At 40.1% G+C, this 27,940-nt stretch overlaps 1 protein-coding gene across 1 annotated transcript in view; it reads right to left on the minus strand.

Moving 5' to 3' along the window:
• Positions 1–27,940, minus strand: part of CC2D1B (coiled-coil and C2 domain containing 1B) — a 2,494,855-nt gene that overhangs the window by 885,149 nt on the left and 1,581,766 nt on the right. Inside the window, exon 15 of the mRNA XM_044085963.1 lies at positions 21,015–21,140. Coding sequence (XP_043941898.1) covers positions 21,015–21,140 — 126 coding nt within the window. The remainder of the gene's footprint in view (positions 1–21,014; positions 21,141–27,940) is intronic.

Below are 27,940 nucleotides of genomic sequence, written 5' to 3' on the forward strand. Positions count from 1 at the left end.
ACAAGTGCTGAGCACGAATAAGCAAATTCAAGTGCTAAAACCAAGAATCTGTATCTTAAGTAGACTAGTTACAGGAAAGAAACAAGTGCAAATGCGGCTTTTAAATCAGAAAGTTGAGAGAGATGGAAAAATTGCCCAAACGGCCAATAACTACAATTTCTGGGCCAGAAACCACTCCTTATGTGGTAGCTAGGTTACCTAGTGCTTACTACTCCCACTGATAAGCTAGACAGCTTCCCTCCAACACAGAAAGGCTTGGGGGGGCTCAGGAGCTTACAAACAGTCCTGGATACAGCAAATCTGTACCTGATCGACTTCTTTCAGGCAGTCACCAAAGCTGTGGATGAGGGTAAACTGGTTCACACAGCCTATCTTGACCTCGCCAAGGCTTTCGACACGATCACCCATTCTAGAACTATAGCTAAACATACTAAACTAGGTAAAAATCCCTACGTCATAAGATGGGTTGCCAACTGGCTCACTGACAAAACCCAGACTATAAAAGTTGCAGACTCCAAATCTGACTTCAAGGCAGTGACAAGTGGAGTGCCACAGGGTTCCGTCCTGGGACCTCTCCTGTTTGGTATCTACTTCTCTGAAGTACAGGCTAACACAAAAGGCCTCTGGCTAACGAAGTTCGAAGATGACTGCAAACTGGGAGCCATAGTCAAGTCCCCAAATGATGTGGACATCCTATAGAAGGGCCTCACTGAGACAGATGTCTGGTGTCAGAGCCATGGCCTCAAGCTCAATGCCAAAAAGTGCAGTGTCATCCCCTTTGGTAAAAACTCTGTACCCATGAACTACCACATAGGTAGCAATCTACTTAACACCGAATGCATGATAAGAGACCTTGGGACCCAGGTGGACAGTAGTCTCTCCTTTGATAGTCAAATCACCACAGTAGTCAGGAAGTCCTTCTATGTGGCACACCTCATCATAAAAGGGTTCTCATCCAGGAAAAAAGAGGTCATTGTTCCCCTCTACTCGTCACTCATTAGACCCATTATAGAGTACAACGCCCCTTTTGAAATGTACCTCACAAGACATCTGCAGCAGCTGGGTAGGTCACAGAAGTACCTCACAAAGAGGATTACTGGCCTCAAACAAATGCCCTACACTGACAGCCTCAAAAAACTCCAGCTTTACTCCATAGCATATCGCCTACTCCGAGGTGATCTCTGCCTAACATAAAAAGCTATGTCAAACCCAGAGATGTTGGACATGCTACACCTAAAACAATCCCAATCCCTCCAAGCTACATGCCTTAGAGACCTAAACCTTGTCACCACAACAAACAGGACACGCTGGAGGGATAGATTCCTGTCCCAGAGACTTCCTATACTCTGGAACAAGCTACCCATTATGTCAAGCAAAGTTCTTCATTAGCACTCTTCAAGAAAAATCTTGATGAGTGGATGGGAAGTAGGAAATACACCCCGTGGATCACTTCTGTGTCTCTGCTGGACAGTGGCACAGAAAAATAACTTTCTTGGGTGGCGTAAGCTATGGTACCTTGCTGGCTAGGCTTACGTAGGCCCTTGGGCTGATAGCCTAGTACCTACATATGAACCTATGGACTAAACTAAACTAGTTACAGGAAAGGATGGAAACAAGCACAAACACAGGCTTTTAAACCAGAAAGTTGAAAGAGATGGAAAAACTGCTCAAACGGCCAATAAACTACAATTTCTGGACCAGAAACCACTCTTGTGGTAGATAGGCTACCTAGTGCTTACCACTCCCACTGATAAGCTAGAAGGCTTCCCTCCAACACAGAAAGGCTTTGGGGGGTCAGAAGCTTACAAAAAGTCCTAGATACAGCAAATCTGTATCTGGACTAGACTAGTTACAAAAAAGGTGGCAAATAAGCGCAAATGCAGGCTTTTACACCATAAAGTTGAAAGAGATGGAAAAAATGCCCAAATGGCCAATAAACTACAATTTCTGGGCCAGAAACCACTCTTGTGGTAGATATGCTACCTAGTGCTTACCACTCCCACTGATAAACTAGAAGGCTTCCCTCCAATACAGAAAGGCTTTGGAGGGGAGGTCAGAAACTTACAAACAGTTCTGCTTACAGCAAATCTATATCTGGACTAGACTAGTGACAGGGAAGGCAGGAAACAAGCTTAGAATTTTTTTAGAAAGTGGAAAGGGAGAAAGGAGAAACAGAAGATAATTCAAAATTAAGGACCTAAGTGACTTGCCCATCACAGATGATTTCTCTGTATTAGGTAGAATGTGCTAGTGACACTAGACTGGAATAGAGCTGGGATATAGCTGAACAGATGGGACTGGTAGGAGTGTCTGAAGTCAAATTATGATCTCAATGTACTCGGTTGAGTGAGCAAATGAGACAGACCCAGGAGGAGTGTTCAAACACAAATTTACAGGAGGAGTGGGCAGTTCGAAAGCCACCAAGATTAATACCAGAACAAGAACAGCGATGGCGGGCAGGAAGCTAACTGCAGAGACAGGGAGATACTACAGTATTCTATGAAACAATTAAATACAAAAATAAATAACTATAGAGAGACACAGTCCACAAGATTCAATGAAACAATTAAACAGACAAAAATAAAATGCAGTACAATCTTTAACAATGCAAATTTGTACTTAACTCAGCTAGTAATGCAGTTTATTGTAGGTATGTAGCATAAGCCAAACAACTCAGACATTGAGCAGTAATAAATTCAAAGATATGTGACTCACACTTATACATACAGAGAAACCATGTAGGCTAAGAGTTTAACACTGAATATCAATGAAGTGAAACACAATAGCCCCCACTAACTGCAGAGACAGAGAGAAACCACAGTATTCTATGAAACAATTACATAGAAAAACAAATAACTAGAGAGAGAGACACAGACCACAAGATTCAATGAAACAATTAAATAGATAAAAATAAAATGCAATACAATCTTTAACAATGCAAGTTTGTACTTAACTCAGCTAGTAATGCAGTTGACTGTAGGTATGTAGCAGAAGCTAAAAAACTCAGATATTGAGCAGGTTAACTTTTTCAAGTATCTAGGAAGGGTGGCTGACGATAACAGAAGTCTAAATGAGGATGCCAAGGCTACAATCAGAGGGGCTGCAGCCATCTGGCATAGGTGTCAGATGTAGTATATAACAGAAGAATGCCAAGAAGCTGAAAAGTACGGTGTACAAAACAGTGGTGCGACTGCTATTACGTATGGTATGAAAACCTTGGCAGTAAAGGCAGAGCAGTTGAGGAAGCCAGAGGTGATGGAGATGAAGTGCCTTAGATGGGTGGTAGGATACACACTGTAAGAAACACAAAGCAATAAGGACATAACAGCAGAAGTCAAAGTAGCTCCAATTGCAGAAAACATAAAAAAGAACATATTACAGTGGTTTGAGCACATGTGCAGAAAAGCAGAAGACAATCTGGTGAAGACGATTTGAGACAGATAAGAAGAAGGCAAGAGGAAACACGTGTGTCCAACAACCAGGTGAATGGATTATGTGAGAGAAGACTTGTGACAGTCAGGCATGACTACTGAAGAAGACAAGAGAGTGCCATTAAATAGATTAAGTTGACGACAGTTGACATGGCACTTCGACCCCATGTAGAAAATCGGAAAAAAGGGGGGTTGATGACTATCAAAAAAAAATTCATATAAAAAAAATTAAAAATCTGTGGAAAATGGGGAGCACTTTTAAGGAACTTTTGATAAAACCTTCTACAGATCCGTTCAATTACATATGACTGGGAACCATGCCCAGTTTAGTTATTTTGGACCTCTGTATGGGTCACCATGCTATTGCTGTTCTTAGTGATTCGATATCTTGAGCTGAGAGTCATTGCTCAAAAGTCCAGTACAGTACCAAGAAACACACAACTGAAACATGGTAAAAATGCACAATAACGAAACAACAAAAATGAAAATAAGTGAAACAAGGACAGGATAGCCTGTTGGAACTGCCATAGCAGTGGATGTTATTATACCTTGATGTAAACAGTCATGGTCCCTGCAGTGGGGGAATCAAGACAAGATAAAGCTATTATACCTCATTAACCATTCCAGAACAGACAGAACTTAAAGCATTCAAAAATCAGTCAAAAAATTAATTTGTGAAATAAATTAAACAAGTTCACAACCATGCTTGAAAATGGATTAAATCCCAAATTGAAATTGCATTAGCTGAATATGTTGATAATATCAGAAAACTTGTAACGGTTAGGTTAATGGATTGGGACCACAGCAGAGCTACTAAAGTACAGTTGTGTACACTTACCATAAATGTAGATGTTCGAGTGTATTCACTGTTGCAGTCATTACATTTGGGTAATCTGCTGGCAGGTTGCCCTCAGTCGGTAATCTGCTGGCAGGTTGCCCTCAGTCGGCCTGAATAACAAAGTCTTGGGTCCTGCGTCAGTTGCTGTCTCTTCTTCCATAATGTCAGGTCGTCAGGGGTATAAAACATGCAGCCAACGCCATTTTATTCAGTTTTTCTTGCCCCAGATGTCAGGTGCCCCCCAAATGGGGAGCAAAATTGTATATATACATAAATCAACAGAAATATATATAAATGCACTTTAGAAACATAACTGCAACTTCATCTAATAGCAAATACACCACAAAGGCTTTAGTATATAGTGAAGGAAAGAAAATGTATAGAAAAGGGGGATGGCGGGTGGGTAACCCGGACTGCAACAGTGAATACACTCGAACATTTACATTTATGGTAAGTGCACACAACTGTGCTATGTTCTTCGTGTTTCACTGTTGCAGTCATTACATTTGGGTAGAATCCCAAAGCTATGGATGGGAGGATGGAGCTACACAGCATTAGGAGCAGCAATAAGGTCCTGCAGAACTGCAGTGGCAAAGCCTGCCCTGGATTTGGAGACAAGAGGCAAATGATAATGCTTTGTGAAGGTACGAACAGAGCTCTAAGTAGCAGCCTCTAGAATGTCTTTGGTTGGAACCCCTCTGAGAAAAGCTGCTGAGGTAGAGGCAGCCCTGGTGGAATGAGATCTGATCCCCTTGGGCACAGGTTTACCATGGTGCAGTTAGCAGAAACAAATGTAGTGGCTTATCCACTTAGAAATAGTCTGCTTTGATATAGCCTTCCCCTTTGACCCTGCAGCAAATGCTACCAGTAGTTGCTCAGACTTTCTTAGAGATTTGGTCCTGTTCAAGTAGAATCTTAGTTGTCTGTGTACGTCCAATGAATGCAGAATCCGCTCCCCCTTGTTCTGCGGATTTGGGAAAAAAGTTGGCAGGTGAACTGTCTGATTAAGAGCCACACTGGATACCATCTTAGGTATAAAAGAAGGATTGGTCCTGAGGGACACCCTGTCCAGGTAAAATGTAATAAAAGGCTCCACAGCCATGAGAGCCTGTAGTTCTGAAACCCTACTTGCTGAAGTGACTGTCAAGAGAAAAGCTGTTTTCCAGGATAGAAATTTTATATCCACAGTAGCTGCTGGTTCAAAAGGAGGCAGGGTGAGTTTTTACAGCACAAAATTGAGGTCCCATCCAGGAGCTGGAGATCTTCCGCAAGGCCTTAAATTTTTGGCCCCTCTAAGATAATGTTTAAGCAGAGGATGAGAAAAAAAGGGGAGGCTCTGTGTTGTAATGAGCAGAGATGGCAGAGGCATGGATTTTTATTGAAGAAAAAGATAGGCCCTTGTCAAGCATCTCAGTCAAATATTGTAAAATCTGAGGAATACTGGGCTTTGCTGTGTCTGTTCCTTGTGCTTGGTTCCAAGTACAGAATCTCTTCCATTTATCAGCATAAAATTTTCTAGTACTAGGCCTTCTGGCTTCCAAAATGACACCCATCACAGATTTACTGAGAGGTGTTGTTTGAATAATTAAATGATCAGCCATGTTGCAAGGTTCAGAGTTTGGAGCTCAGTGTGCAGAATTTGATTGTTCTGCTGAGACAGTAGATGAGGTATTTGAGGCAAGTACCAAGGGGGGAGTTGAGACATATTCCTTAGAAGTGGGTACCAGTGTTGTCGAGGCCAGTCCGGAGCAACTAGGATAATTTTTGTTTTTTTCCTGTCTGACTTTTAGTAAGACCTTGGAGAGAAGAGGCAGAGGGGGAAAGGCATAGACTGACAGGTTTTTCCAACTGAAGGACAGACCGTCCACTTTCCATGCTTTTTTGTGATGAATTCTTGTGCAGAATTTGTCCAGCTGATAATTTTGGGGAGAGGCAAATAGATCTATCTCTGGGCTCCCCCATTTCCGTGTTAACATGCTGAAGATTTGTGGATCCAGTTTCCATTCGTGTGGGTCCATCAGATTTCTGCTTAGTTTGTCTGCCAGAGTATTTTGCTTTCCTGGCAGGAACTGAGCTTGAAGATGTATTTGGTAAGTCAAAGCCATGTTCCACAATGCCATGGCTAGTCTGCAAAGGGGGTAGGAATGTGTACCCCCCCTGCTTGTTTATGTACCACATAACCGTGGTGTTGTCCGTCTTTATCAGTAGTTGTCCTGGATGAAGTAAGTCCTTGAAGGCTGTCAGAGCATTCTGAACAGCTAGCATCTCTTTCTGGTTAATATGCATATGCATTTGTTTTGGGCTCCATTTGCCCTGAATGCATTTCCCCGCCAGGTGGGCCCCCCAAGCATAGTCCGATGCATCTGTAGTAAGGGTTTGGGTGGTAGGGGGTAGAGTGAAAGACATTCCCTTGTTTTGGTGACATGTCTCCGCCCACCAAAGAAACTCCTGTTGTAGGCAGAGAATGAGAGATATCATTGTTTCCAGACTGTGACAATGTTGGCTCCATAAACCTTTTAGGTACCATTGAAGTTTCCTCATATGCAGTCTTGCATATGGAATTAGTAGAATGCAGGATGCCATGAACCCCAAAACCTGCAGAATTTGTCTTGCAGATAACTGGGTTTTTGTTGCCATTTGTTTGAAGTATATTGTCAGTTGCCTTTGTTTGTCTGGTGTAAGGTAAGCCCATCTGGGCAGTTGTATTTAAGCTTTCACCCAGGAATGTAATTATTTGAGAGGGTACCAGCTGGGATATCTTTTCGTTTATTGTGTACCCCAGGCATGTTAGAAGCCTTTTTACAAACGCCAGATGTTGAAGAGGAGTGCCCTTGTCCTCTGCTTGAATGAGACAGTCGTCCAGATAAGGATAAATTGGTATACCTCTTTGTCTGCAGAATGCAATTACTGGTGCCAGGCATTCTGTAAAGACCCTGGACGCAGTAGATAAGCCAAAGGGCAGTGCAAAGAATTGGTAATGCAAACAACCTGCCTTGAAGCTGAGGTATCTTCTGCATGATTCCCTTATTGGGATATGCAGGTATGCCTCTTTTAAGTCTAGAGTCACTAACCAAGCGTTTCTGCCCAGCATAGGCAGTAGCTGTTGTAAAGCCAGCATTTTGAATTTTGGAATGTCCAGGAACGTGTTCAAAATCAATAAATCCAGTATTGGACGCCAAGAATTGTCTTTTCTGGGTACCAGGAAGAATCTTGCATAAAAACCTTGTCCTTTTTCCTTTTCTGGTACTGGGTGAATAGCCCTCATATCCACGAGGGACATAACTTGTTTCTGAGCCTCTGCCCACTGATTTTGTGGCAGATCTGGCCATCCATTTGGAATTGGCAAAGTCTGGAAATGAAATCTGTACCCCTGGGATACTATGTTCAATACCCACTTGTCCTGGGTAATTAACTGTCAATTTTTTGCATGAAGTGCTAGTTTTCCCCCCAAGGGGGCTGCCAAAAGATAAGTGCTTGGTGATGGCAGAGGAAAGTCACTGAGACTGCTTACTGTAGTGTTGTCCTTTGTTTCCTCCAGATTTGAAGGTGGAGGCACCCCACTGCTTTGACCTGTAAGAACCCTGTCTGGACCTGTAAGAACCCTATCTGGAGCCTTTTGAACGCCTGGATTTGCCTTGAGTTGCTCTGTTGGACACAGGAAAGGACCAATTTTTAGTAGGCCAGTGCCTACTGAGCCTGGGTGGCTGCACTTGCAAGAAATATTTTACAGTTTGCATAGATTTAGCTTTGTCTTCCATTTTCTTTAAAATCTCTTCTGCCTTATTACCAAACAGAGTGTCATGCTGCAAGGGGGCATCCAACAATTTAGCTTTAACATGATCAGGCAGATTTTGCTCCTTGAGCCAGGCATGCCTTCTAATCACAGATCCAGTGTCTGCGGCCATGCAAGAGGCCTCCAAGGAATCAAAACTACATTGCAAAGTATGCTTTCCAACCTGTTCTGCTGAATGCAATAATTCCTGCAATTCTTTATTTTCCACACAATCAGAAATCAACATAAATTTATGTTTCAGAAGGCCCATAATATGCTGTTGATATTTAAGCATATGAAACTGGCAGTTTAAGGCTCTGATTGCCAAGGCAGCAGACGTATAAACCTTCTTTCCCCATCTATCCAGCGCCGCCCTGGAATCTCTATCAGAGGGGGTAGGATTTTTGGCTGTAGAGGCCTTAACACCCTTGGGACTCTGTGAAATAGTCTCAGGGTCAGCAGCAGGATTTTTGAATAGAAATTTGTGGGAGTCAGGAACCCTGTAATATTTGTCTGGTTTACTAGGAGCCGGAGGTAGGGAATCAGGAGCCATGCTTGATTCCGAAAACACATCATCAACAATGTCTAATACAGGAGGTATAGCCAAAGGCCTATGCTGAGGAAGAAGGAGGAAATCCCTAAGCCTCTTTTTTGATTCAGAGAAGTCCTGACTCTCCCAATCAAAATGTTCCCTTAAAGTATGCCAAGTTTCTCCAAAAGAGTAATCCTCAGGAGGAGAAGCAGATGGGATGGATTCCTCTGCATCAGAATCCTCACAGGGTGGAATGGAAAATTCCTGATCAGAAGAGGAATCAGAATAAATGGAAACCTGATCTGAAGATTCATAATCAGTGTCTTGCCTAGGCCTCTTAGCAGGGGGGGAGGGTTGGGAACCCCTGATCAAGGTAATTAAGTCCTCAGCCATTTTGATCATCTGTTTTTTAGGCATAGGGGCCTGAGCACGTGGCTTATGCGTCATTTTTTTTAGACATAGAATATGCTTTTGACCTTGTTTTTGAGGCTGGCGTCGGTTTTATATAAAAATGTTAAGGCCTGAAAACACCCTCAGAAGCCGGTGCCTGCTCAGCGGCTCCGGACCCATCCAAGGGAGAAACATCCGTGGGTTCAATACTCTGAGAATCTCGCGGCATACCGGACTTCACATGGGTCTCGGTAGAGGCCTGTGACTCAAAAGTAGCAGGTATCAGGGGCTGCAAAAGTGCCTCACTGAGTACCAGCGAACAGGTGACTGGCTTAGGAGAAGCTTCGTCGGTTTTGGACCTCAACGTTCTGTCCCTATCTTTTTCTTTGCGTTTTTTGTGAACTCAGGTAGTCAGATTACTTACCGATGACATTTCAGGATAATTAAATCATGATCCAAAATATTTAAAAGCAAAACTATACCGACACTTAATAGTGCGTTGGCTAAATCTATCACAAAACCGACAGCAAGGCACGTTATGATCTGGGCCTAGGCAAGGAATACAGTACAAATGAAAATCCTTATGAGGTATTTGCTTCCCACAAGTAATGCAATTATTAACTTTTACTGACATCGGTAAGGAGCAAGAAAAAATTTCCCCAATGGGGTACTTAGCTTTAGTTTGAAGACTTTGGTTCTGAAACTCGGATGCAAAAATTTCAGAAGTCGGCCGACCGGCACTTGCAAACTGTTTCTGCTTTGGGCACCGCGCGGCAAGAAAGACTGAATAAAATGGCGTTGGCTGCATGTTTTATACCCCTGATGACCTGACATCATGGAAGAAGAGACAGCAACTGACGCAGGACCCAAGACTTTGTTATTCAGGCTGAATGAAGGCAACTTGCCAGCAGATTACCCAAATGTAATGACTGCAACAGTGAAACATGAAGAACTTATGAAGCAGAGTGCCATGACTAGATAAGAAGGGTTAATGAAGGGCTATGATCCTTCTAGTGCATTATGGCCTCCACTTTATGGGAGTGTGGCTTCCTTAAAGAGCATACAGATAGGTCATAAACTAACCAAGTTATCTTAACCAAATAAGCTTAACCAGATACATCATTTCTACAGATTAAAAAACAATATCACCTAAAAATCGGAGGCATATTCAATGTAGCCCCAAAGTCAAGGAATCCAGAGCCACCTTTAATAGATCAAACAGTTATATGGAGCCATGCTACTCCACTATATATTGGATTTGGCAGAGGACCTACAGGCCTGAGGAAAATCTTTTAGTAACAAGCACAGCACACACTTGCCCTAGCCCCAAGTAATACATGAACAGTACACTTTTCTTTAAAAAATGTACCAACAATTAGGGAATTTACACAGGGACTACATACTAGGTTACAAAGAAAAGTACCTGACAATCAGTTAGCAGCACTCCAAAGAATGAGTCATAACCCAGCAGAAAAATTTCTGTGGTAAAATTTCTCCAAGACCATCCAATCAAGAAAAAAGTCAAGCTTCACATAAAAATTTCTGATGTAACAGTCTGATTAAAAAAACAGTTTCACATAGGAATTCCCTCAGATAAACTAGACATTGTCCTGAGGGAAACGCTTAGTGAGACAACCAGTGAAAAAAGGGGCAGAAATGCCCTAAAATAAAATTATTATACATAACAGAACATTTTTTTTTTCAAATTAAGAGACTGAAGGGTAAACACAAAAAGGGAACATCTCTTATCAGTTTTGATAGGGTGCTGCATAACCACAGATCATCTGAAGCCCGCAAAGGAGCACACCCTTCAGGGTCAGGAAAATTCTGAAGTTTTACATCCCTTCACCACTGCCTTTATACTGCTTTCCTTTTGCATGGCATGTGGAAGATGGACTACAGCTCTGGAAGCTGACCGGCTGGTCCAGTCCCTTATCAGGGCATCCTACACAGCTTAGGCAACTGCAGCAATGATCTAATGATGAACATCATGCATCTTAACTCCACAGCACTATTCTGTGGCAATAAGTGCGATTCTGAAATACCCAGATGGTACTTTTTTGACTGATGCTGTGATATGGGATTGGTGGTTTGGTGGTTCTGAGTGAAGCTGTGTCATTTTGGAATTAATTTTATAACAACAGAGAAGTAACATACACTATTAAAAGAAAAAAGAAAACATATGACACATAAAGTGCTACTAGAGTGAGCTGTGACAAAGCAAGATACAGCATCTTAACACAGAGCTACAAAAGTGTCATCATTTTAAAATAAATATGTAAAACATACAGTTACAAAAATAAATTAATGGGAGCAAGCATCAGCAACTGACTGATAGTTTTGACAGTAGTTTTGCAGCTGTCAGTAGAAAAAATCAGATGATGGTTTTCAGAAGTGTTAAAAGGTGACTGGTACAATAAAAGTTGGTAAATCAGCAGCATAAATTGGATAGATTGGAGGGACAGGTATGTGTTTCAGAGATAGATTGGAGGGACAGGTAGTTATGTGTTTCAGAGACTACACCTCCTCAGGAAAAGTTTTTCCATCTATGTAAAGCACAGTTCTTCCCTAAATAAATTCAAATGCGTCTTGGACCAGTGGCTGAGGGAGATCTGAAATTTACTCCTGGTTTGGCAACTATGCTTCCTATGGCCACAGTCATCCTGTAAATGCTTGACCATCCATTGTCCAAACCTAAATCTAACCCTTAAAATTACCCTAGGGTATCAAAACATGTCAGACATATTTAGGAAAGCACTGCTAGGGCTTAAAAGGCCCTTAGGGCCATTAGACAAGTAATCACGTATGAAACTATGAAGTGGGGATACAAGTTGATAAGAAGCTTTACAGCAGCACATTTTTGTTTGCCACCAGTCTGCGTTATCTGCTCTTCTTTTTAATTAGGCCTTGTGTAGTATTATCTGCCCAAATTTTCTGTGACCAGTCAGCTTTCAGTATTTCCAAAAGCCATTTGCTAAACTGTTTACTAGGGCATTGGACTCACCTATATAACTACATAGGGAAGCAAGAGCCCTGTCCCTTATGGCAAAGTAAAGTTATGGAGAGGTTTTCCCACTGTCAATAAACAGTTGTAATCAAGGTTATAAGAATGTCATAATGTGCTTAAACAGTACTTAATACTGTCTTATTATTTGTTTCAGTTGGAGGTTTATGGCTCAGGTCAAGTTTTCCACTAAACGTAAAGACATGTCACGTTTCTAATGAAAAAGCTGTTTGAACTCTGCCAGTTAATTTGTGATGCAGTCACTCCTTGGCAGAGACTTGACTTTACCAGTGTATGGAAAAGAGATTACACAAAGGTAACCAGTAATATGACTGATCAGTTTTTCTTGTCCATTTTGCAGCCAACAGTAACTCTTCACAGATATAACACAATATGTGTTGCATTACCAGATTTAAGTATTTGTCTAACTGCAGGAATCAAATAATTTAAATTTATTGGCCATCCTACTGTATTCCATAGTACCAGAATGCAAAAGTGCCCACCCCCTTTCAATCTATCTTGCTCTTTTAAAAACAGTGGCTCTCCACTAAAACTTAACTTTTTAAACAGCTAAAACTTAAGTTACCCACTTTCATATCTGTTTAGTGCACATTGCAGTGTTTCAGATAAACCATTTTTTTCATCTTACCTTTAAGCATCCAAGACCACCAGTTACTGGAGAGCCCACATTCTGCCTCGCAGTAGTCATCTTGGGATTAGTGCTTCTGTTTTCTCCTGGTGAGCCCATAAGGCAAGTCACCACACATTCCAACATTCTAGTCATTGGAGACTCCATCATGAGACACACTGATGTCCCTCTCACCAGGCTGAGTAAGGAGAAAGTTATGGTCAGTCGCTTATCAGGGGCTAGGATCCACCCCATTACGCATGGACTCAGGTCAGTGGACCACTATTACCAATATGACTCAGTCACAGTCCATGTGGGAGTAAATGACCTGAGACATAATTCCCTAGACTATATGACAAGAGACATCATAGAGCTCCCAGAATATGTGTCTCAGGCTGGTATGAGCCTAGCGTTAAGCAACATTTTACCTTCTCCAAGGATGATGCCACAATATGAACAAAAGATAACTGACTTTAATAATTGCCTTAGTTTCTTAGTTTTAAGGAGGTGCAATATTTGACAGCATGGAAGGAGATAGTCAACAAACCACAGTGCTTTGCCCAGGATGGTCTGCACCTTTCCCCTCTAGGCTTTCAAATATCAGCTAAAACATTGTCTTCCCCCATAGTGCCTTTTTTAGGCAATGCCAAGTACTTCCGACATAGCAAATCAAAACCAAGAAAATCTAAAGGTATTACTGCTCAAAGCTAAGAGCCTAGGCTAAAACCTCCACTCCCTAGAAGCTCTCTTTACCCTTGAGAATGCTGATTCCTGTGCGGTCACTGAGACATGGTTTAAAGCCACAGACAGCACACCAGCAGTGCAAGGTTATAACGCCTTCCACACATTTAGACTAGCTACTTCATAAGCAGGGACTAAAGGTGGCGGTGTCCCTGTTTACATAAAAAATAAATATACTTCAAGGCTGGTCAAACAGGACAATGCACTTGATCTGCTCCATGTTTAAATCACCACAGGTAAAATCCAATACCACTTCCTTGCAAGGTCCCCTCTATGACCAAATAAACCAATACAATATAGTTAAACTTATTAGAAACCCTAACCATCCAACCCAATACCACATTCATGGGTGACTTTAATTACACCACAATTAAGTGGGAATCCTATACAACATCAAATTTTGTAAACACAAACTCCCTGGACCAGATAGTCAATACACCAAACAGGGGTGCAACCATACTGGATCTGGTTCGCACTAATATGGGAGACTAATGCACACCCCCTACTGTAATGCCTTTTCTGGTAAGGTCAGACCACAAAATGGTTTCCTTTGAAATAAAAATAAAACCTGGACCCCCACCTAAACCAGGAATATTCAGGAACTATGCTAAGGCTAACCTCCTGTTATTAAGTGAGAGCCTGGCAAAATTTCAAGCCCCCATAAACTCTAAGAACACTTTTGCCTATGCAGAACTGTTCACAGAAACCCTGTACAAACATGTGAATAGCTGCACAGAGGCAGCTCTACCCACCAGGAAGAAGTACAGAACTAATTCAAAAAACAAGCCACCCTGGTAGAATCACAAAAATCAATCAATGAATAACAGGAGATAGAAAATCATGGCAAAAATTAGGAAGTGCAGCACCCAGCAAGATAAAAGCACTCTCATAAAACTAAACAAAGAACTCAGAGGACAAATACAGTCTACCATAACCAAATTTGAGGTAAGTTTAGCCTCCCAGGCCAAGGACAACCACAAAGAATTCTTTAGTTATGTCTGCAACCTCAAAGGCAATACACAATTGTGTGCTGAGCTCATTGTAAATGGAGCCACCTATACTGAGCCAGAAGATATAGCAAACTTCCTGGCTAATAAATTCAGGTCCAACTTTACTCCTCTCTCCCCCTCAACCATCCCTCAGGAAATATAATCAAATATAACTCCCACTGGGAAACAGGTCCTTAATGCTCTCTCTAAGACCAAGAACACTGCAACAATGGGCCCAGACAATATCCCAGGATGTCTTCTAAATAGCATGAAACATGGCCTATCAGGACCTCTGGAATTACTATTTAACTGCAGCCTCAAAACAGGCTTCATGCCTCATGAATGAAGAAAGGCAACAGTCATCCCTCTGCACAATGGTGGGCCATTTACAGACCCTGGAAATTACAGACCAATACGTCTCACTAGTCTTACATGTAAAGCCATGGAAAAAATTAACATGGGGGTGATCAATACAGATATATAAACCTCCAGACACTGGACCTAACCCAGTTTGGTTTCGTTAAGGCCATATCATGCCTACTGAACCTGGTGGACTTCTTTGAGAAGGTCACCAAAGCAATGGATGAGGGCAAAATCGTTCACACTGCCTACCTTGACTGTTGGACATGCTACACCTAAAGAAATCTCAATCTCTCCGAGCTACATGCTCTAGGGACCTAAACCTTGTCACCACAATAAACAGAACACGCTGGAGAGATAGATTCTTGTCCCAGAGACTTCCTATACTCTAGAACAAGCTACCCATCTATGTCAAGAAAAGTTCTTCATTAGCACTCTTCAAGAAAAATCTTGATGAGTGGATGGGAAATAGGAAATACACCCCGGGGATCACTTCTATGTCCTTGCTGGACAGTGGCTCAGGAAAATAACTTTCTTGGGTGGCGTAAGCTATGGAACCTTGCTGGCTAGGCTTACTTAGGCCAATAGCCTGGTACCTACCTATGAACCTACGCATACAGGGCATTGTCAGACCCCACTATGATGGACCTCTTCTGAGTGATAAGTAAAAGTAAAGGTTCAATTATTATTTATTTATTTATTTACATTTGTTGACCAGGAAAGTCCGACTGGATGCAGGTCCATTTTCAGCGGTGGCCCGGGGAGAAAAGCTCCACAAATTAAAATATTACAGACATATTTAGAGATTAAGAATACTAGCAATTAAAATATTACAAACATAGTTACAGATGAACAACATATTACATTCAGTAGATAACTAGCATCTGTTCTATCCACAAAGTCACAGCAGATATTAACAATTGTTACAATAAGAAGTTCAATACATAGATTAAACAGGTAGGGGACATTGGACATCCTTGTCTTGTTCCATTTTTGATAATGATCCGGGAGAAAGTGCACTTATTAACCTGTAGAACAGTGTGGGCATTGGAATAAAGTGTGTTAATGGCTTGAATAAAGTCTAGGGGTATAACAAAATGGGGCAGGATTGAGAGTAAGTCCGCATTAATTCTGTCAAAGCATTTGGAAGTATCTTTTGAAAAGGCAAATAATGGGGAACAATTTTGATTAGCTAGAGTTATCATGGCATCAAGACAGAGTATGGTCAAATGTTTGCCTATACTGCATGAATCCAGATTGGTTGGGTGAAAATGGGATAATAGGTTTGAGTCTGTTAGCCAAAACTGAAGCAAAAATTTTCATATAGGTTCATAGGTTCATAGTTACACACTAGGCTATCTGCCTTTGTGGGCCATTTTAAAACTAGCCAGTTACCCCACAACCCTGCACCTTGGGTCTGCAAGGTTAACACCTTAACGGGTCTGCAAGGTTAACACCTTAACCATTACGCCAACCTCCCCAAATATCAAGGTTAATCAAAGAGATAGGCCTATAATTCCATGGATTTTTGGGATCAGAGTTTTCTTTAGGAATAAAAATTGTTTTAGAGGTATTCAGGTACAAGTCTGTAATTCCATTCTCTTTAATTAATTAAATAAGAGTAAGAGGATATTTGAAATTTTCTGACTGAAAGTCTTACAGAATTCCACTGCAAGACCATCTGATCCTGGAGCTTTGTTCAGTTTAAGGTTACTGATTGTCACAATTATATGATTGATTTTCCCTGGCACCCATTTTAAAACTTAGAGCAGCAAGATTATACGGCTAGTTGTTTTTTATATATGTTCATTCCTATATATGTTTTATGGTTTTATATATATTTAACATGTATTTATTTATTTACATATTTATATATTTATACATTTATATACATTTGTTTTATAATTTTTCATATATATGAAGTATATTTATATTATTTAGATTATATAATATTTAACTTTTTAGGTATTTAAGTATTTACTATATTTGTCCACTAGATGGGGTCATTGGTTTAGAAATATTCCTGATTTGTAACAAAGACAATTCTCCTTATTTGTGAAGTATTAATGAATGTTTAAAAAAAAAACACTAGGCTTTTAACAATTTGTAAGGTACATTTTATGGTAATAATGTTATAAATGTTAGATTTGTTCAAAGGAAGGGTTTAGAAATTTGTATATGTATTTCACTATGGCATTTGAGACCACTCTGAGAAGTTTGCAAGAGTTTTTTATTTCTTGAAAGGATAGGTGTTTCTCATTTAGTAAAGACAGTTCTTTCTGTAAACAGACTGATTTTCTGTTTCCTGGCTGTAGTTTGATTGTAATTCCATCTCTAGTTTAGTGATTTTTTTTTTAATTGAGGATTCTTTGGCGAGGTGTTTTTTCTTATACTAAGAAGCCTTATTAATGAAAAGGCCCCCTAACTAAGCATTTTATAGTGGCCCAGTGTATGTCAAAGGGTAACTGATTAAAATCAGACATGGCTAGAAGGTCATCCAAAATGACATCCATTTCTCCCATCACATCATTTTTTGATAGTAAGTTAGGATTTAATGACCAATTGTACCCTCTGTTTCTAGTGGTAAGCGTGATCTTTGATCAGAAAAACAATCTGGGTTCTGTATGAACTGATTTGTTATAGTCCATAAATATTCCTGAAATAAAAAAAAAGTCCAATCTGGAACATGTTTTGTGGAAGTGGGAATAAAAAGTAAATTTATCTTTTGGGGTGATTGTAGTTTGGAACAGATATGGATCAAATAAATTAAAATCATTTTTAAGTTCCGTAATGGCTATGGTAGCATGTCTATTATATGCATTTTTAATAAATGTCCTGATATGGGGTCTTGTACTGCATTCCAATCCCCTCCTATGATGTAACAGTAGTTGGGAAACTGGGATAGAATCTTATAAATAGTCATTAAGAATTCTTGTTGTCTGGTACAAGGGGCATATATGTTTAACAGTACTATCAGCTTATCAAGGTAAGGACATTTAAGTGTTATATAGCACCACCTTCCTTCTGGGTCTGAATCACAAAGCATATCATCTTGGAAGGCTATTTTAATAATGACTGCTACCCCTACACTATTAGATTTCTTGCCAGCAGCCACGTCTATCTTAATCCATTTTCCCCATATCATGATTCCAATGTTAAGGAGGCATGTGTGTCTCTTGTATTTAAAATAAATTTGCCTTAAATTTAAATGCCAAGTGAAAGAACAACTTTCTCTTTTTTTTCCTGTTGGATCCTCTTAATATTCCATGAATAATCATCCACATAATAGGATTTCATTTGTAGGAAGTATTTAGGGGAGGTGGGCTTAACTAAAAGAAACCTGAATAAAAAAGAATAGGGCATTTTTCTGTAAGTGGTGGCAAACACCACTTGTCTCTTCCTGAATTAACTTTGTGCCTAATCACAAAACTACTTAACCTGGAAGAGAATGGGGTGGAAGTAAGCACAGAACTACTATGAAAATCAGAAAACATGTTGAAAAACACTTAATCTCTAATGCATACTTTATTTACTTCCAGTTTGATGACCGGGGAAGTCCACTAGGCCAAGAAGAGCCCATTTTCAGTGGAGGCCCAGGAAGAAAAGCTCCAAAAGTAGTGAACAGAATATAACATAAGTAAAGTATGGAACATACAGTATACAAAAGCATAAATATACAATTTAAAATACAAATTCAAAATCAGGGAGCATACGTTTAAAAAATACAAATGTCAAAATATAGATAAAGTCAAAAGTAATATAAATAATATAATTAAAAGTACAAGTCATAAAGTGTTTATACAAGTTTAGTGTTTGTTCTAAATACAGACATGTGATTACCGTAACAGAGTTTATAGTACAATGTAAAATACTGAGCAGTATGATCACAGGGGTCAATCACATTTCTACTGAAATATGGTCATAAAAGCATAACTCATAGAAAACTTTGTGGAGAATAGTAACAGTTACTTTGGATGTTCCCTCACACAGCAAAACAGATTTAAGAGATAAGTTGGGCACAAGAATAAAATAGTTACATTCGGATATTAACACAAGGTAAACTTTAAGAAATGTCTACATTAATCTATTGTCAAAAATGGGTGCCACGGTGGTGCAGCAGTTAGCATTGCCGCCTCACAGCAAGAGGTTCTCCGGTTCAATTCTCGGCTGGGGTGCCTTCTGTGCGGAGTCTGCATGTCCTCCCTGTAGTCGCATGGGTTTTCTCCGGGTGCTCCAGTTTCCTCCCACATCCCAAAGACATGCAGTAGGTGGAATGGACACTCTAAATTGGTCCTAGGTGTGAGTGTGTGCATGTGTGTGTGCCTTCTGTGGAAGGTTGGGTGCCAGGCTGGCAACTCAACACTGTAAAGCAGTGAGAGGGTGGCCTAATGGTTAAGGTGTTTGCCTTACAAACACAAGGTGCTGGGTTTGAGTCTCACAAGGGATAATTGGCTAGGCTTAAAATGGCTTGCAAGGGCAGTTAGCTTAGTACTAATCTATGAACCTATGAACCTATAAAACTCCACTGCCAATCATGAGCGGACAGATGATCTGCTGTGGCGACCCCTAACCGGGTAAAGCCGAAAGAAGAAGAAGAATCTATTGTCAAAAATGCAGCTAGGTTCGATTTATTAAGTCTCGGGTAGTAAACCACTATTGTCTGTATTAGTTTTCATCCTGTAAATTCATGTAAATCTTAAGGTTATGACAGCCTACTATAAATCAATATAAACAATAGTCAGTAAATATCTGCAACAGCACAGCTCGCACAAAAGAAGCACGCTGTAGTTTGTAGTTTTGACAAATCAGTGAATCTGGCTGTAGGAATAAAAGTCAGAAGTGGTATTAACAAAAGAGAGTAAAAATCTAAAGTTTTTGTCCTGGTTTCACTTTGTCTATTTTCTAAGACAATGGTTTGATCTCCAACATCGACTACCATTTCTTCTATGAAGCGAAGTCATTAAGATGTCTCTCTCATCAACAGAACACCCACAGACCCACACTTCACATGTACAGTCAGATATTATGAAGTTTAAACATGAAAGGGGTTTATAAGCTTGGAATTGAGCTGTATCAGTGTTTTGGCAATCTGAAGGTTCACTAAGTTATAGTATTGGTGTTATTATATACCATACTTGTCAAACACTTTGTACTAGTTCAAAATTTTATTTATGTATTATGTATTGCTGTTTTAGAATGATTTTTTTAGGGTGTATGTTTTTAAAGTTTAATTAGTGTGTTAAGTGGGGGGCTGCTTATTTAAGGTGTGTCAATGTATTACACAGTTCTGAAGAAGTCTTGGATGACAAAAGTGCTTGACTGACTATGTTACTACTGAGCCTTTCTTGTTGTGGAATTAAATATTTTTATTTGATACTATCGAGTTTGGTTCTTGGCTACTTGGAGTGGTGATTCTGGTTTTTCTTAGTGTTTTGGCAATCGTATTAAAGTAAAATTTAAGGAAGGTGCTGATTTGGATGACTGAGATTGGCTAAGAACCGATTGTATTATGAACCCTTGAATAATCTTTTATGACAGACGTTTAAATAATGTGAACACAGGAGTGTGAGATAACTAAGTGCTGTAGTAAACTTAATGTAAATCGTATGATTAAGGTCATTTTTACCTCAGTTCAATGCAGAGCTTGTTGGTGTATGTCACAAAGGTTGTGAGCAGTAAATAGTTTTAAGAGGTTAACTTACATTTGTATCTCTTTAAAAAACAGTAGAAGTCTGGGAGGAGATAGATACATTACTTGGAGGTGTAGCAACGTGTGGTTAACAGTTCATTTGTGAGTAGGAGCAATATTACAAGAAGGCTGTAAGTTTTAAGGTTGCAAATGTCACTTGAATCAATTTCTGTAAATGCAAATTTATGTAACGTGACTTCATGAGAAATGTAACTCCTAAAATTGTAATGTACTTTCGAATAATGTAGCAAGATAAATACGAATTGTTTTGAATCACATGCATGAGTTTGTAAATATATGTGCTTCTTGAAGAGCATGGGTCATGGTTGGTTGAAAAGGTTCTGATAAACAGCCACTCACCTGGTTAACAAAATGTTGAAGGCTCTGGCCTTCAATACTTTGTAAACAGTTTGAAAACAAACACAATAACAGACAAATAATAAAGCTATGGCACCTATAAGCAATCAAAATCCAGTTTTTTGTCACTTAGATTATATGTTAGCACAATGTCATAAACTGGTATGTTTCCATCCACTGCAAAATTATTTTCTGAGACACTCAATGCCAGTTTAGCATGCTTCCAACTTGCTGTATCACAGTGAAGAATTAATTAACTCTGCTTATAAACTGAAAACAGTACCTCATATTGCTCCTTGAGCATTTTCATCAGCTGTTCATACAGCTCCTCAGTTTTTTCAGACAGTTTTGCATCACTGTGGTGGACTAATACAAAGTCATCATCTTCATCAGCTGGAGGAGATGGTACCTAAAGAAAGGAAAAGGGCAGGTAATATGACATCGATATCCAATGTATTAGCAAGTCATATTACTTCTGACAGAAAAGAAACCTGAAGATTTGACAAAGTGATTATAAGAAAACAGCACAAAAAACAGCCCTTCGTGCTTAAAGGCCTATCAATAATTTGCTGATAACGTTGTAGTAGCCAGTGTCTACTCACACTGCTGTTTTTCTTACTTACAAATAGGTGATGTCTACGAAGACAGAAGCAGTAAGTAACAGATGTCTAGAAGACAAAATGGAAGAGCACTCACAGAGGTATCCTGACACCATCACAGTTCACTACAGATTGAACACATGGCACATTCGCATGAAACATAACTCCCACTACATTAAGCTTTAAGTGGTATACTATAACTTCACTTATTTTATTTATTTATTTTTATTTATTTATTTTACTTGCAGTTTGCCAGGATAGTCCACTGGGCCACAAGGAGCCTGTTTTCAATGAAGTCCTGGGGAGAAAAGCTCCAGAAAAATACAAATACATACATTACAGATCATCTCATAAGAAAATTGACACTCCATCAGACACAGACATCCTCCAGAGAGGTCTCATAGAAATGGATAACTGGTGCCAGAGTCATGGCCTTAAGCTAAATGCCAAAAAATGTATAGTCATACCCTTTGGGAAAAGGTGGTAATCCATTAAACACAGAATACGTTATCAGGGACCTGGGGACCTAAGTTGACAGTAACCTCTACATTGCCAAAGTGGTTAGGAAGACCTTCTACATTGCCCACCTGATCATGAAGGGATTCACATCCAGATCAGGAGATGTCATGGTACCCCTGTACTCTTCACTTATCAGACCAATGGAATTAATGGACATGCTCCACCTCAAAAATCCAAATCCACAATCCCAGTCCATGTGAGGCAGAGCCCCTCACTGACTCTGTTCAAGAGAAATCTAATCATCTCTGTGTCACTGCTGGACAGAGGCACAGCAAACTAATGGGTATAGTATTCTCATCGCCACACACACTCTGGCTAGGCTTATAAATGCCCTAGGGCAGATAGCCTAGTATGAACCTATGAACCTATGAAAAGTTTAACAATAATAGACTATATCAGTATAGTTCATTAAACAGCAATAATTTTTTTTTTTTTTTACAAAAGCAGCAGCATAGAGTAACTGTTAAGTAGTTGGTCAAATAGTTCAATAGAGCTATGGAATTATTGGAGGCAGTGATGGTGTATTTAGTTCTAGGAGAGTAGGAAGTGGTATTAGAAGGATTAGATAGGATGGGAACAGGAGCACTTCCACTGTGAAGTTAGGTGTGAGTGCAGCAGGGTTTTAAATGAGGAGACACTGCTGGTGGTGTGGACAGGATATAGTAGAGAATTCCAGAGGTGAGCAAGATAGAAAGATTTTAGGTGATTCCCAGCTGGACGTGTGGGTTTGTGCAATTTAATTAGTTTTTGGGAATTAGATCTTAGAAGTCATTCCGGTTCATGCATTTCAAAGGTAGTGGCTAGGGAGGGACAAAGAGAGGAGGTGTAAATAAGTTTGTGTGCTTGGATGAGTTGGGTATAAGTGAGGAGGTTAGGTAGCACAAGCCAGTTTAAATAGTGAAGAGAATTACAATGGTGAGAAATGGCTCTGTGACCTGCTGCAAATTTTGTTATCTTGTTATAGCAAGAGGAGAGTTTTGTTTTGAGGGAGGATTGCAGATTGGTGAGGATAGATGCACCATATAGGAGGGATGGGATAAGTACTGGCTAGTACAAGCCTGGTGGAAGGAGAGATATAACAATTATGGCGGTATAGCATACCAAGTTATCTGTGTTTTTTTTTTTTTTACTTGTAAATGTTCGTGGAATTTTAGTTGAGCATCTATGAGTGCTCCTAGTAGTTTAGTGTCAAAGATTATTTCTAGGGGAGTATGGTTTTTGCTGGTGATTATGAATGAGTGTTTATCTAGGGAGGAGGTTTTGGAGGCGGTAAATAATATAAGTTTAGTTTTGGTTGCATTAAGAGCCAGATGATTGTCTAGCATCTACTGCTCAGTAGAGGAGAAGGCTCTTTGGGTAAGCTTATTTAGGGTGGGGATAGAAGGGGAGGAGCAGATAATGGTAAAATCATTGGCATATTGGATGAGGCTGGAGTTTGGAATGGTTTAGTAGAAGACATTTATGAATATATTGAATAGTAGGGGGCCTAAAGTGGAACCTTGGGGGACACCTGTGGGAGTATTAAGGAAGGGTGAAGTGGCTTTATTCCATTTGACTGCTTGTTGTCTGGTTGTGAGGTCGCTGGAGAACCACTTGGCACAGGAAGAGGATAGGTTTAGTTTGGAGAGTTTATTAAGAAGCAGGTTGTGGGAAATAGTGTCAAACGCCTTGGAGAGGTCGAGGAGAAGGGTGGACATGAAATGGCCAGAATTGCGGGCTTTGCTAATTGTTTCAAGGAAGGACAGGAGGGCAGTGGAGATGCTATAACTCGGTCTGAATCCATGCTGTGTGCGGGTAAGAAGCTGATTGTTGATGAGAAAGGGTAAGAGTTGTTGGTGGATACATTTTTCAAGAAGCTTAGAAATAGGGGATAAGATAGCAACAGGGCGGAAGTTTGGAATGTCATTATTATTGCCTCCTTTATGTAAAGGAATAATAAAGGCTTTCTTCCACAGCTGGATAACCTGGCTTTCTGAGATAGATCGGTTAATTAGTATGCTGATAGGGAGAGCAATGGCTTCTGTGGCTACTTTTAGAAAGTAGGAGGGAATTTCATCAGGGACACTGGAACCAGGTTTTAATTTTAGGAGAAGTTTTTTAATGGTGGATATAGCAATGGGATTGATAGAAAAGGGAGGAGGTTTGGGGCAAGGGATGCTAGGGGAGGAAGGGATGGGCACAGGCTGAGAAGAGGTTGTGGAGGTGTTGATGACGGATGATGTTAGCGTACTTATGGATTCTATGAAGAAAGTGTTAAATTGGGTGGCTAAGTCCATATCAGAGGCATCTGGGTTAGGGCAAGGGTTTTTTTTTTCCTGGGTTGAGGAGAGATGAGATTCCTTTCCAAAATAGTTTGGGATTGGTGTTGTGGTTGGTTTGGAGAGTGGAGCAATAGGCTTTGCGGTCTGAGGTAATACATTTTTTGGCTTTATTGTGTAGTGTTTTATATTTGTTAAGGGTGATAGTGGTTTTATTTTTATGGCAATGTGTCCAGGCTTTGTCACGGAGTCGAACAGTAGCTAAGGTGTTTTTGATTAACCAGGGTACGGGGGTTATTTTTTGTACATTTTGTTTTCAGAGGGGCAAAGGAGTTGAGCAGGTTTGTGAAAGTAGAGTTAAAGTAGGAGAGAGCATTATCTGGGGGAAGAGTCTTCAATGGGTTCCAGTCAGTGCTTTTTAGTGCATTTGAGAAGGTTTCAGAATTGAAGTTCTTTAGGCAGCGAGTGGAAATATAGGTGTGAGTTAGTTGCATGGAAGAGGGGAGACGGTGGGCAAAAGTGGGGAAGTGGTCAGCTAATGGGTCTGGGAGAATACCACTATCAGAGATATAGTGAGGATGGGATACTAGAATCCAGTCTACTGTACTTCCAGTAATGGAGTTCTTGGAAGGCCTGGCAGTGGAATTGATTAGTTGTGTAATGTTATACAAGTTAATATTGAGTGAGTTAGTGGGAGATTGGATTGTAGCTCAGTTTATGTTCATGGACCCCAAGATTATGGTTTCATGAGTAATGTTGGTGGAGACCCAGGAGAGAATATTGTCAAGGGATGAGATATTGTCTCCAGGGGGAATACTGAGTGAGAGAACAAATATGAGTTTATGCTTGTTTAGGTGGATTAGGGCTAGTATCATTTCTGCCTTGCCAAATTTGGGAAAGGGTTTGATATAGGCAGTGACTAAGAGGGATTTTGAGTAAAGGTGTGCTACAGCACCCCCTTTTTTGTGTTCTGTCATTCCTTAACATGTGGTAGTTGGGAGGAGTTATTTCAGAATCTTTTATGCGGGGCTTAAACCAAGTTTCTGAGATGGAAAAAATATTGGGCTGGTTATGTAGAACCCAGGCATGAAGGTTTGGAATGTTGCTACATAGGCTCCGAGTATTTAGAGCTGAGAAGTGGAGGGGTTTGCCTGTTGCATGGGGGAGGGGGGTTGGGGGGGCTAGATTCAGTGTAGTAGAGGGCGCTGGGTTTGGGTGGATGTCCATGGACAGAGTGATAGAGATAAGATGATGGATAAGATATTTAGTTTGTTTGGGGTGTAGTATACAGGTAGAGAGTTTAGTTTTGTGGACATTAGACTAGTGTACACAGGGAGATATAAGGGTAACAGTAAATGTGTACCTTGTAGAGGATGGGGTAGTGGTGTGAAATGGGGGGAGTGGTTTGCATTAGTAGGTTGTGTGATACAGTTTAGGTAAGTTAAGGTAATTAGAAGTATTATTTGAGTAAGTAGGGATAGAGGCTTGAGGGTCATGATGTTGATTTTAGGATACTAGTAAGGGGTGAGTTAAGTTGGGAAGTTAGTTTATTTGACTAACAGATTATGGTTTAGATTAATTGTCTGGTAGTTTATCAGGATAAGTAGTGTTTGGCAGTAAACTCTGAAGGGTAAGCTTACTTTAATGGGTGAACTGTGGGAGGGGATTTTAGGGGTATGACAGGTAGTTTGGAATGGATAGTGGAAGTGGTGGGAGTGACTAGCTAAGTATAAGTGTAGAGGTACTGGGGGCGGGTGAGATTTGGGGGCAGGGTAGGGGAGCGGAGTGAGCCTGCAGGGCAAATGGAGTGGGTAGAGTCAAAGGAAGGAATAATCAAGGTCAAAGAACATAAAAAAAACAGTGGTGTGGAAGGTAAGCTCAGAGGAAAGTATGCAAGGGGGGGTAAGGGACATTCTAGCAGTGGTATAGGGAAAGGATTAAAGTGGTTCAGTGAGGTAAAGATGGCAGCACAGGAAGGGAAAGTTAAAGAGTCTGGGGGAGGGGGTGGAAGGAAATGAAAGTGAAAGAAACTGGGGGAGGGGTTGGAGAGAGAGTGGAGATAGATGTCACAGTAGCCTAGCTGGCTGGATACAGTACTGACAGGGCCAGGTAAGCAGTGTGAAACAGCACTGAAAACAATCATCAAAAAAGAAGCAACTGTGAAAATCAGAGCTAAAGATGTAAAAATAGAGCAAGCCAGAGATGGAAATGTTGCAGATATAAATTTAAAAACAGGAGACAAAGGGTACAGAAGACATACTAGGGGTTAAATAACACTCAAGAATGTGGCTGGCAACATTAAACCTACATATGCTGGAACTATTGAGAGTTAAAATAACATTAAACTAAAAGCTATTGGTACTATTGTTAGTTAAAACAGCAAGGAATATGGTAGACTGCTTTTCATAATATAACACATTATTCCAATATTCAGAACTGTAGCTAGGGTGGGGCAAAGAAAGCAGCTGCCCTAGGCTAAACGGTCTTCAGTACATTACCAGCATTCATTAATGCCAGTATTGCATTTGTGATCTGAACTGAAACAGCTATTCAGCACTCCTTGTGTGACGTAAAAAGATCTTTTTTGCTACACTTTGAAATTAAAAAAAGACTTCTTTGCATATGTTATTGCTGCATGTATGGCACAAACTGTAGCAAGCAGTTTACTACAATTACTACAATTTAGGAAAAGCCTTAAGAAAGGACCTGGCTTTCTCCTTACATTAGGAGTGGCATATTAAGGAATAGACTTTTTTTCCCTCAGTAAAAGAAACCATGGACTGGGAAGAATGAAACAGGCTGCCTTCTGATAGATTGGTGAAAAGACCTTTTCTTTCCCCACCCCCCCAACTTAAAGTTGGGGGGGGTGACAGATCAGAGGTTGCCATTGGCTACCAGAAAGGACAATTAGACATTTGCCAATACTCACAAGGCATACGGCAAGAAATCATAACTTAGTTTACCCTAATGATAGTAGACTAATAAGAAATTATGAAAATATAGTATGAATTATTTATATAAACTGGAACTGATTTCCTCTTTCAGAAATATACATTACTTACTGTCAAGGTAAAATTGCAAACTGTACAAAGGCCATCAGTTTTATTAAGACCTACTTAATGAACTTAACCCAGGAAAAGTCACCATGCATTGTTTTTCCCACCCTTGCCCAACAGGATCTCCGTAAAGGAAATGTCTCTTAAAGACAGTGTTCACAGCAACTTACAGTACAGACAGCAGTGAGACAAAATTTAAAGTGTCTGCAGATGTAAACTGCCCCATTCAATACTTGTCCTCTTTGTAATACTCTGTCAGCATATCTTCATAAGGTATCTGTCACAAAAGAACAGTAAAAAAGTGTTCACTGCCGGGAGATTATATAAATTATATGAATCCTCCAGACATCTGAATGTCTGAATTACAACACCTAGCCCATTCAATATAAGCAACCTATCACCACTTCCGGTCTTGTGATTCCTGAAAAGTAAGTAACAATATTTCTAACTTGGTTGATGGCAAAATATATTAAAATAGGGGTTATTTAAGGATAATTAGATCATCCATTTAGTGCAAATAAAAAGTAACACCTTTCTAAATTGATTTTACTTCAGTAATAAAAAGTAACACCTTTCCAGAGTGATTGTGCTTCAATCTGTGTGCAAAATCACTCTGGAAAGACAAAACTGGTTAGCTACTTAATGAAATGGAATATTAAAGCTGACAACAGCAACTACAAAACTAGTATTCTTTTTGCTGCTTTTATGTGCACACAAAAGAAAAACTTTCAGATCACTGAAAAATGATGCTACCTCAACCAATGTGAGGTTTGTAAC

Source organism: Protopterus annectens, chromosome 10.part0 (assembly GCF_019279795.1).
Source record: "Protopterus annectens isolate FY-2018-M chromosome 10.part0, PAN1.0, whole genome shotgun sequence".
Lineage (NCBI taxonomy): Eukaryota > Metazoa > Chordata > Ceratodontiformes > Protopteridae > Protopterus > Protopterus annectens.